The sequence below is a fragment of the Bos taurus genome, chromosome X (assembly GCF_002263795.3).
Source record: "Bos taurus isolate L1 Dominette 01449 registration number 42190680 breed Hereford chromosome X, ARS-UCD2.0, whole genome shotgun sequence".
NCBI classification, from domain to species: domain Eukaryota; kingdom Metazoa; phylum Chordata; class Mammalia; order Artiodactyla; family Bovidae; genus Bos; species Bos taurus.
This window is the reverse complement of record NC_037357.1, coordinates 112,439,526-112,450,667: the sequence shown is the minus strand read 5'-3', so window position 1 is coordinate 112,450,667 and position 11,142 is coordinate 112,439,526. Positions and strand designations below refer to the sequence as shown.

Genomic DNA, 11,142 nt, shown 5'->3' with positions numbered 1-11,142 from the left:
GGAGAGTAGGCCTAATAGAGCCAAGAGTGAGCTGAAGCCCGGGTGGGTCATTTAGTTTCACACAGAGAAAATCCTTCACAGCCACCAACTATACCCACATTTGTGGTCTCAGGACCACTTCTGTCCAATTAGCCATGAAGGGGCCTGGATAGGCATGTCCGTAGCTCTCTGCAACTCCTCACTGCTAGGGGCAAAATGAGCCCTACCATTCCTCTTCCTGCTCACATCATCTCTCTGGGGTTCTGCCTACTAACACGATGTCCTTCAGACACACTCTTCCCTAAACTATCACGACTTGACAATGGAATAAATACCCACTGAAGGGCTTCATTTCAGCACAGGTGCTGGATGCTTTTTATCAAAACTCTCATGTTAACTGAGCCCTTTCTGCTGAATTCTGAGACCAGTAGTCACTGTCCGTCAGGGCCTCTTCTTCTTCTTCTTTTTTTTTTTTTTAACTTTTTATTTTGTATTGGAGTATGGCTGGTTAACAATATTGTGGTAGTTTCAGGTGGACAGTGAAGGGACTCAGCCGTACATATACATGTATCCATTCTCCCCCGAACCCCTCTCCCATCCAGGCTGACATATAACACTGAGCAGAGTTCCCTGTGCTAGACAGTAGGTCCTTGTTGGTTATCCATTTTAAATACAGCAGTGTGTACATGTCCATCCCAAACTTCCTAACTATTCTTTTGCCTGTCCTTCTTCCCCAGCAATCATAAGTTTGGTCTATAAGTCTAAGAGTCTAAGTTCACTTGTATCACTTCTTTTAGATTCTGCATATAAGGGATGACATACAAGGTGCCCTGGAGAAGGGAAGAGGTACCCACTCCAATATCCTGGCCTGGAGAATTCCATGGACTCTACAGTCCATGGGGTTGCAAAGAGTCGGACACAACTGAGCAACTTTCCCTTTCATATCGCATTTCTCCTTCTCTGTCTGAGGGCCTCTTCTCTTGATGTCCCAGAACTCACAGGGCTCAATTAAAATGCAGGTCATCACTTTCTTCCCTCATCTGCTTGTCCTGCATGGCTAGGCTTGAGAATCAAAGCCTGAAATCTGGGAGTCCCAGATTCCTCTCGTTCCCTCATTACCCACAACCATCTTCAATTTCTAGTGTTGTTCCATCTCAATGACATCTGCACCCCCTCTCCTTCCTCTCTGTTTCCCTTGCCAGTGCCCCTCTCCACCCAAAAGTCTCCTGGCTGTTTGTTCTCTTTCTCTACAATCTCATGCCTGCCCCCAACTCCTGACCCCAGTATCCCTCTTACCCACACCAGAGAAATCTAAGACAAAAATCTGATTCTGACAGTCCTTTGTTTTGAAAAGTTCCAAGTGTCCCAGTGGGTAGAGAATACATCCCAGAGCCAGGCTCCTGGATTTTCAGATTTTTCTCAAAATGCCTGTAACTGCCCGCTTGCATTCCCACACCATCCATCACAAACTGCTAGGACTTGTCTGTACGTGTCACATACTTTCCCACCTCCATGCTTTTTCTCCTGTGGGGTCCCTGACTAGAAAGCCCATCCCTTCAGGTTTTGCATGGGGAATTTCTACTCATCAGCTCCACTGTCACCTTTCTGAGGGCATTCCTCAGCTTCCTTCATTCTTTTCCTTCCTCTGTCGACCTACTATTTCAGATAAACTTTCCAACCCTGTGTTTCAGTTATCTTCTCCTGCAAATCAACCTCTTCCCCTTACAAAACACAATGGATTCAAACAACCATCATTTTCTTATTGGTCCTAATTCTGTGCATGAACTGGTTCAGCTCAGTGTTTATTCTGCTCTTTGTGATGTCAGCTGGGCTGCAATCATCTGGAATATCTAAAATGGCTCACTCACATGACCTGAAACTAACACAACAGTATAAATCAACTATATTCCAATGTAAAATAAAAGAAAAAATACTCAAATGGCTCACTCATATAGCTTGCATTCATGTTGACTGTTGTCTGGGAACTCAGACTCTTTTGCCCTCCTTCATGTGGTTTGGGGCTTCCCTAGTGGCTCAGATGGTAAAACATCTGCCTGCAATGCAGGAGACCTGGGTTCGATCCCTGGGTTGGGAAAATCCCCTGGAGAAGGAAATGGCAACCCATTCCAGTACCCTTGCCGGGAAAATCCCATGGACGGAGGAACCTAGTAGGCTACAGTCCATGGGGTTGCAAAGAGATAGACATGACTGAGCAACTTCACTTTCGACTTCACTTTTCATGTGGTTTGATCTTCTCACAGCATCGTGGCTAAATGAAGAGGAAAAGAAGTGCCCCAAAAGCTGAAACCTCCAAATGAAAGGAAGAAAAAAATCTGCCCATCCTGTTGGAAATCCCAGAATGCCACTTCCATCACATTGGTCAACTCAGTCCCTGGGTGAGAAAAATAAGTGCCAACTCTTTAAATGAGGAGCAGCATGCTCAAATAGGGAGGGGAGGAACTGTAAGGCCATCTTTGGAGACTAGCTACCACACCCTTCTGGTGTGTATTCAGTGTATCGTGAACATTGTAAATGCCTCTTGAGAATAAACACTGTGTTTTCATCATCTCTTTCCCCACTGCTCTTAGCATAGATCCTTAAACATGGTCCTTAGATGCTTGTTATATGTTTGCTGACCTTATCAATCCAATTATATCAGATTAAATCAGTCCATTGTCTCTGAGCTCCTCTTATGTGCTATTCTATCTTGTTGTGCACTGTGGAGTTCACTCTGCAGAAACTTATGAGTGGGGGACAACATTGCATCAGAGGAACACAATAGAAAAGGTGATTATTAATAGCTCAAGGCAATTACATACAGGCTAGCACTGGACAGTCCATGATTGATTGCCAAGCTAATTGTGTGGGCACTAATCCCTCTAGATCTTCAAGGAGGTTGTGTTCACTTCATAGAGAAGAGGTTTTAGGTAGGAGACAGGGTTGGATCTGAGCCTTAATGTGAAGCTAGGACTGGTATGGGAGATAAACATGACCGTGGTGGACTACTAGGAGCAATCATGTGAAGACGGGACCACACAAGCTGCACGATTTAGTATGCTTATACACACACACACAATTATAACTTTTTTTCAAAAAGAGCCTTGCTATAAGCATACTCTAATAAATGAGAAAGTAAATAAGAGTGGTCAGCCATGAGAGTTCTAAATGATTTTTTTTTTAAATAACTAATCAAAATGGATAAAGCATGCATGGCATAGATTATATTGCTCACTAAATATCACATGTCTTCCCACCCTCTTATGAAGCTGGTTTGGGCTGAAGTATATACAACTGCTGGTCCAAGGGAAGAAACAGCTCATGGTAGGTCACCATGCATTCTGTTCCCATCCTGTTTCCCTTCTGGAAGTAAAGAATTCTGAGATGATAGAACTGCAGGATGGAATTTAGGCTGCATCTGAAAGCTACCTATTGCTTGAGAGTCATGAAACAGAGTCTCTTCACCTGTCTCAGACTGCAATGTGACCAAGAAATATTGTCTTCAGCCATTCAGAAATTTAGATTTTCTTTGTTACTGCAGCATAGCTTACCCTATTCTATTATCTCCCGTGTTCTCTATGAAGGGATGGAATATCACATAATAAAAATGATTCATCCTCTCTTTAGAAAAGACAACAAGCAAAGAAAACCTTTAGAATCTACTTTTGGTTATCTGCAGCACAAAGGTATGCCTTCCTGCCTAGGAGCAAAGAATTAGATGTATCTAATTAAACAGTCTAGAGGAGGAAATGGCAACCCACTCCAATATTCTTGCCTGGAGTATCCCATAGATGGAGTAGCCTGCAGGGCTACAGTTTATGGGGTCGCAAAGAGTTGGTCACAACTGAGCATGCATGCATAAATCAACAGTCAGCATCTACACCCCCTTGGGAACACTGACTGGACTCACTCATGCACTGCTGTGCAGAACTTTCTGCAGTATCTCTAATCACTGGCAGCAGAAGGTGAGCAAGGAAAGGCAAAGGTTATCTGAAATAAACAGAAAATTCTCAAACCTTAAGTCAACATCTTCCCTAACCAGACTTTTTAACATGTGACTAACAAGTAGAAGATGGCTCTCCTGCCTCCTCTTCCCTGGTCCTCATCTAATTATATGAGCAAGAAACAAAGGGTGATAGAAAAGAAGGGCACCAGAGGCCAGAGAAATCCACAAGCTAGAAAAGTGGACCCAGAGTCTTAGGTGGCAGCTCCATCTGGGCCATTATTTTATTGCCTGAGACTGTCTTTGAGGAGGCACTTCATTTTTTCTATCAGCTCCACTTATTCTCTGGCTTGAAAGAACAGCCAGCTGTATACTGGTTTCTGGGTCCTCATGAATTTCTTAGGTTGTGCATCAAGACCTGAGACAAAGCACACTTGTTTGGGGGAATAAATTTCTTGAAATGAGCAGTGTTCGCAGAAGGCCCATTCTGAGAATGGTCCAACTTGATTCAGGGAGCAATGGGTATAAAAGGGAATGAGATTTGCCCCCTTAATTATTTGCCCTGGAGAGACAAAGCCAAGAGAATAAAGAGCCCAAGCTCTCTCTCCTCTTGCCTTCCCATCTCCTGTCAGTGCCCCCTATTGGCTGAACCTAATAAAGCCAGAAGGCAGAGGGGTCCATGGATGTGGTCCATGCAAATCACAATCCCAGGGCTCAGAGTAAGATGGACAAGGACAGAAGACAGTCCTGGAGAGGCAAATGGAGAATATCCAGCAAGCACACTAACTAAAACTGAAAGGCCATAACCTTAGAGAAAATTCATATCTAGGTGAACTAGTATCAGTTGTCAACTTACACATATACAATGGGCATGTTTAAATTTAGAGGATGTTCCTCTGTCCAAGATTGTGATTCTCCCTTTTCTCCCCCAAGTCAGAACAGTGCAGAAGGAGAGACCAGAAGGAGCTTTTTTCTTCTTCAGACTATAATGGATGTGGGTGTTGGACATGTCTCATTAGCACTCAACTAAGCAGGAGCCACCACGCAACTTTCTCGTGATCTTTGTGCTAAAAGGATGCCCTTTGGTGGAGCCAAGCAGAATGCATTAGAACTTCCCTGTCTCTGATCACCAGCTGGAAGAGCCTTCACTGGAAGGTGGAGCCCCTGGCCCAGTCCCGAATCCTACATACTCTCAGTATCTGGGAGTCTCAACAGCCCTTTCCAGGGTCTGAATCAGTACAAAAGTGCTGATGACAGGAGTCTTTCTCCTGGCTGCAAAGGCTCATGTGTCTACCTCATTCCAGGGTTCATTTTACCCACATTGTGCATCTCAGTCTGTCAGATTCCCATCTGAGTCAGTCAACCATCCACTCCTCAGATCTCTGCTGACTGCTGCTTTCCATGCCTGGAAGCTCTCACCAGTGCCTTGGATCTTAACTGCCTCTGGTTCTTAATGAGTCTTTACTGGTCATGGCTATTTCAGCATGCACTGAGCCAGCCTCACTGTACAGTGCCCTGCCTACAAGGTCCTTTCTGTGACGTACTCTCTAAATGCCTCTTTCCTCCCCTGATTGTCACTGATCCCCTGCTTCCCTAGAGTGCCCCACTGCCTCCTCTCCTCAGAGATGCTACATCCCAGTCACGAATTCTATGCCTTTGGATCCCCAAACTTTTCTGGAATCATCTACCTGGTGAGCAGCCCACAGAAGTGCTTAATGCACTAAGCCGACTCCTGTGAGCTTCGACTGTGTACTTAGGGATGAGAATGAGAAATGTTCAAATATTTTTTAAAAATAAGATCATGGCTCTCATTTAAATAGAAAACAAAAGGTGTCAAAGGTTTTATTTAACTCATTAATTAATGTGGAAACCAGTAAGATGTCACAAATCATCCAAAGGAAAACTCATAGAGCCATACATATATAGGCAGGCAAGAGGCAACATTGAGATGAATGCAAATAGATGCAAAATTAGTCCAAAATAAGTTGCACTCCACCACACACAATTCATTTGCATTTCTGTGGACAAGAATAATTTGTTATTAGTTTTCTACAATTTAGTTATAAAATAGCTCCAAATCAATGAAAGGTGGAGATAACCACAAAGGGTACTCTAAAAAAGACACCCAGTAAACCTTTTCTTGGCCAATTTTAAAGTCTCACAATTTTTCCTCATAGGAGGAAGGCCTCTTCCCTTTCCAATAGGAATCCACATCTAATATAACTATCAGAAGCACTGTCTGTGAGGTGGGAACAGACATCTTTGCTTGTGGAGACCAATGTTTGTGTCTTTAATCCAAACCTCAGTAAGTGCTGTAGACTGGATGTTTGTGTCTCCTACCCCAAAATCAGGATGTTGAAACCCTAACCCTAGGGTGATGGTATTATAGGTGGGGCCTCTGGGAGGTGCATACATCACAAGAGTAGGGTTGTTATAAATGAAACTGGTGCCCTTATAAAACAGACTCTGGAGACCTCTGTCGACCCTTCAGCCATCTGAGGCCACAGCAAGAAGACAGCCACCTGCAATGAAGAAGAGAGTTCTCTCACCAGAACTCAATCAGGTTGCCACTCTAACTTGGGACTTCCAGCCTCCAGAACTGGAAGAAATGAATTTCTGTTGTTTATAAGCCACCCAGTCTCTGGTACTTTGTTACAGCATCCTGAAGGGACTAAGACAACAAAGCATGGCTACTTCATTCCTTTTAGACATTGTTATTAAGGGTGTGGTCTGGTATTACCTGGAAGCTGGTACAGAAATTCAAATTTTGGCCCTCATCTAAACCATAATTATTATTTTTAAAGGTCCCAGGCCTAAATAAATGGAAAGATATCCCACGTTTATGGATCAGAAGACTTAATATTGTTAGGATATCAATACCCCCCCATATCTACAGATTCAATGCCATTCCTATCAATATCTCAGCTGGCATTTTGGAGAAAAATTTGGCAAGCTTATCCTAAAATCCATATGGAAGTACAAGGCACCCAGAACAGCCAAAACAATCTTGAAAAAAATGAATGAAGTTGGATAACTCATACATTCCTATTTCAAAACTTATTACAAAACTACAGTAATCAAGACAGTGTTGTACTATTACAGAATAGAACTAGGAGCCCAGAAATAAACCCATATATTTCCAGCCAGTTAATTTCAACAAGTATGCAAAGACCATCCAACAGGGAAAGAATAGTCTTCTCAACAAATGATGCTGGGATAAATGAATACTCACATACAACAGAATGAAACTAGATTCCTTATCTCACATCATATACAAAAATTAATTCAAAATGGATCAGAGACCTAAATGTACCTGAATCTAAGAGCTAAAACTATAAAATTTTTAGAAGAAAACCTAGGTGTAAATCTTTGTGACATTGAATTAGGCAGTAGTTTCTTGATATGACACCAAAAGAAAATGAAAAGACAACCCAATGAATGGAGAAAATATTTGTGAATTATGTATCTGATAAGGAACTTATATCCAGAATATATGCATAACTCTTACAACTCAACCATAAAAGGACAAACAACTCTAGTTTTCAATGGGCAAGGGATCTGAGTAGACATTTCTCCATATTTATCCAAAGAACATATGCACAAGGCCAATAAATATATACAAAGGTGCTAAACATTGTTAGTCATTAGGGAAATACAAATCAAAACCACAATGTGCTACCACTGAACATCCACTAAGATGATTAAAACTTTGAAGCAGACAGTAACAGCATTAGAAACTTAACATACTGCTGGTAGGAATATAAGAATGGTGTAACCACTTTGGAAAACGTTTTGGGAGTTCCTCAAATTATTAAACATAGAGCTACCATATAAGCTAGCAATTCCACTCCTACATATATTTCCAAGTCAAAAACATAAATCTACACAAAAACCTGTACACAAACGTTCATAGCAACACTATTTGTAATAATCACAAAACGGAAACAACTCAAATGCCCATCAACTGATGAAAGAATAAATAAAATGTGGCATATTCATACAATGGAATACTATTTAGCAATAAAAAGGCTAAAAGATTTAAAATATTATGCTAAGTAAAAGAAGGCGGATACAGAAGGCTACATACTGTATGACTGCATTTCTTTTAAAAGTCCAGAAGAAGCAAACCTAGAGAGATAGAAGGTTTAGTGGTGGCCAGATGTGGGGGGAGGCGAGATGGGGAGTGACTACTAGTGGGTAGGGAATTTCATTTTGGAGTGATGAAAATATTCTTGAGATGTGGTAATGGTTGCACAACTTCATGAATACACACACACATCAAAAAACAGTAAATGTTCACTTTCCAAAGATCAAATTTAGAGTATGTGAATTATGTCTCAATAGGGTTATTTTTTAATGGTCTCAAGACAGAGGCACACTTGCCCTGCGTTTTGTGCCTCACCTAGGCTCCTATGGAATTTAGAACGTGGTGCCCCACCCCCTCTACCTCCCAGTCCCAGTATCTACTTCCTGTAACGGATCCTCCTCACAACCGGTTCCCCCATAGCAACGGCCACTTCCGTTCCATCCTCGAGCCAGTGCCCAGCCGCCTGCCGTCCAGCTGCGAGCGCTCCTGTGGCAGCCATCATGGCTTACCGTTGGAAGGCTCCGAGGAGGCGGCTGAGATCTCCGCCTCCGCTGCTGCCCTTCCTCCTGCTGCCTGGCACGCAGTTTCCTTATCCGAGAGGGCTTCTGGATGATGATGACGGCGACCACCCTGATGCCCACAGCAGCCCTGAAGGTGCGCCACCACTACCACAGCGAGTGCGAGGCCGCAGTCGACGGCGACGCCGCCCTAGAGCTCCACAAGTCCTTCCGGTGCCTGGCGAGGGCCTGCTCCCTGCACCACCACCACAACGTGGCCTTGAAGCAGATCACCCAGTTCCTGCTCCGCTCCCACGAGCACAGCAAGAGGGCCAAGAGCCTGATGTTCCTGCTGAACCAGCACAACAGCCGCATCTCCTTCCTCAACATCAGGATGCCCGAGACCCAAGAGCTGGAGAGCAGCCTCCAAGCCATGCAGAACACCCTGCATCTGGAGAAGAGCGTCAGCCAGAGCCTGCTCAACCTGCACCACCTAGCCACCAAGAGCAGCGACGCCCACCTGTGCCACTTTCTGGAGATGAGCCACTTGGACCAGCAGCTCGAGTTTGTCAAAGAGCTAGGGGACCATCTCACCAGCGTGCTCAAGATGAGGTTCCCACAAGGCGGTCTGGCAGAATGCGTCTTTGATAAGTTTACCCTGGGCAACAGCAACAAGGAGGACTGATCCTGGACTGGACTTTCCCCCGAGTCATGGGTGACTCCCCAAAGGTCACCCTGTCTACCATGCAGACTGCAGTATTGCCCTTGAAAAAAAATTCACTAGCAGTTCTTCCACTGAAGTTATTACTTCAAATAGTTATTAGTTGATGCAAATATAAAGGTTTCTCTTTTATTCATGTGTGCAGATCTCTAATTTTTTTAAGTTTTAAACAGGTATCCAGGAGACTCTCCACCCAACCATGCCCCATCCATGTGCAGTTCAGGATCTCCACAGAGGGAGGGAGGTTTTACATGGGCCCTTGGAAAATACAAAATCAGTCTTCCCCTTATAAACGATGTGTATGTGGGGAGGGTGAGGTAAGGTGGGTGGTCTGGGGCTCTATGGGTTGGTGGGTGGTGTTTGTAGGTACTTATGTATGGTAAAGATAGAATATGGTCCAGAATTCATCACAGCAGTTGCCTCTGGGGAAGAAGTGAAGGGAATGGGCAGGGATTAAAAGAAAGGGATTGGAACTTGAGGCAGGTGGTATGGGTTCCATCTCTGTTCAGGGAATTCCCACAAGCGGTGTGGACAAAAAAAAAAAAAAAACACAGATCTTCAGCATTGTGTGATGTATTTCAGTACAGTAAGATGCACACATCTTAATGTTTGTTGATTCTTGGTAGCAAGCTGGGGTCGTGGAAGGCAGCATGGCAGAGACTGTCATTAACAAGCTCACCCTGAGTGACAGTGATAATGAGTAATAAGCCTCCAGCTATCTTCCCTGTAGTCAAGGGGCTGATCAACAAAGATAATGATAATGGCACTCTGCAGGTCCAAGTCCTCTTATGTATATTCTTATATTTTATTTTTATAAGAATCTCAAGAAATAAGAAGGACAGGGATGTCCCTGGTGGTCCAGTGGCTAAGACTCTGTGCTCCCAATTCAGGGGACCTGGGTTCAATCCCTGGTCAGGGAACTAGATCCCACAGGCCACAACTAAAGATCCCAAGTGTCAAAATGAAGATGCAAGATTGTGTGTGTCACAACTAAGACCTAGCACACCCAAATAAATACATTTAAAGAAAAGAAAGATGAAGGATATGCATTATCAGTGAGAAAAAGGGAGGCCACACAGATAAGAAGTTATTGAATGTGGACATGAATACAGGTTTTCTAATGCCATGCTTTTTTTTTTTTTCCTGTTACCTCACAGGTATATCAATGGGTTAAGAATAGTGGGTGGGCAGACTGGGAATCCAGCCAGATAAGAAGGCCAGGAAGGGAGGGAAATCCCCTCATGAAGACAGCCCTGATCACTGCAGTCTCATCTCTAGTTATAGGGGTGCCTTCTAGCCTAGGGCAGGAATGGCTGCCACACATCAGCCAAAATCCTTCTCAGAGGGAAGACGACTTCAAAAGTGGCCACCAAATGTGTCAGAGGTAGCAGGGCACCTCACTGGAAGGCAGTCAACACCCATAGACCCAAATCCCTCAGTTCAGGCTCTCTCACTGCTCCACATAGGCAGAAGCACTGCTACCTGAGTTGACTCTGAACACCTGGAAAGACCTTGGGAGTGGAAATGCCCAGAAACTGTATCTCTTCCTGAGTGGTTTCCCTTTGGGCATGAAAGGTGTGTGTTGGGGAGGTGGCGACAAAACACACGTTATATCTGCAAATTCAGCTCCTCTGGGCAGAGAAACTCTGTGTTTTTGCTCTGCATGGGGTACTGTAATTTAACTAACGAACCACTGGCTGTTATGGCCTCTTCACTGGGATTCTAAAGCTGACCCTAGTCTTGGGTGCTGCCCCCCTCCTTGTTATCCCGTCTTTCCCTTTTCCATGATTCAGAGGGGCTCCCTGGGATGATGCAGAGAAGTCTACTTCGACCTGCATCCTGTTATTTTACCTGGAAAACAAGGATTTCCTCACCGGCCAGACTCAATGAGACTTGTGATTGTTACACTCAACTGCCT

At 44.0% G+C, this 11,142-nt stretch overlaps 1 protein-coding gene across 1 annotated transcript; it reads left to right on the top strand.

Moving 5' to 3' along the window:
* The first annotated feature begins 8,621 nt into the window (after positions 1 to 8,621).
* On the top strand, positions 8,622 to 9,188 carry LOC101904074 (ferritin heavy chain-like). The gene has a single exon (XM_059883847.1). It carries the CDS (start codon positions 8,622 to 8,624, stop codon positions 9,186 to 9,188), a length of 567 nt encoding a protein of 188 aa, XP_059739830.1.
* The last annotated feature ends 1,954 nt before the right edge of the window (positions 9,189 to 11,142 follow it).

Bases quoted from the DNA above. Each gene is read 5' to 3' on its own strand.
- LOC101904074 (XM_059883847.1), top strand. From the start codon at position 8,622: ATGACGGCGACCACCCTGATGCCCACAGCAGCCCTGAAGGTGCGCCAC.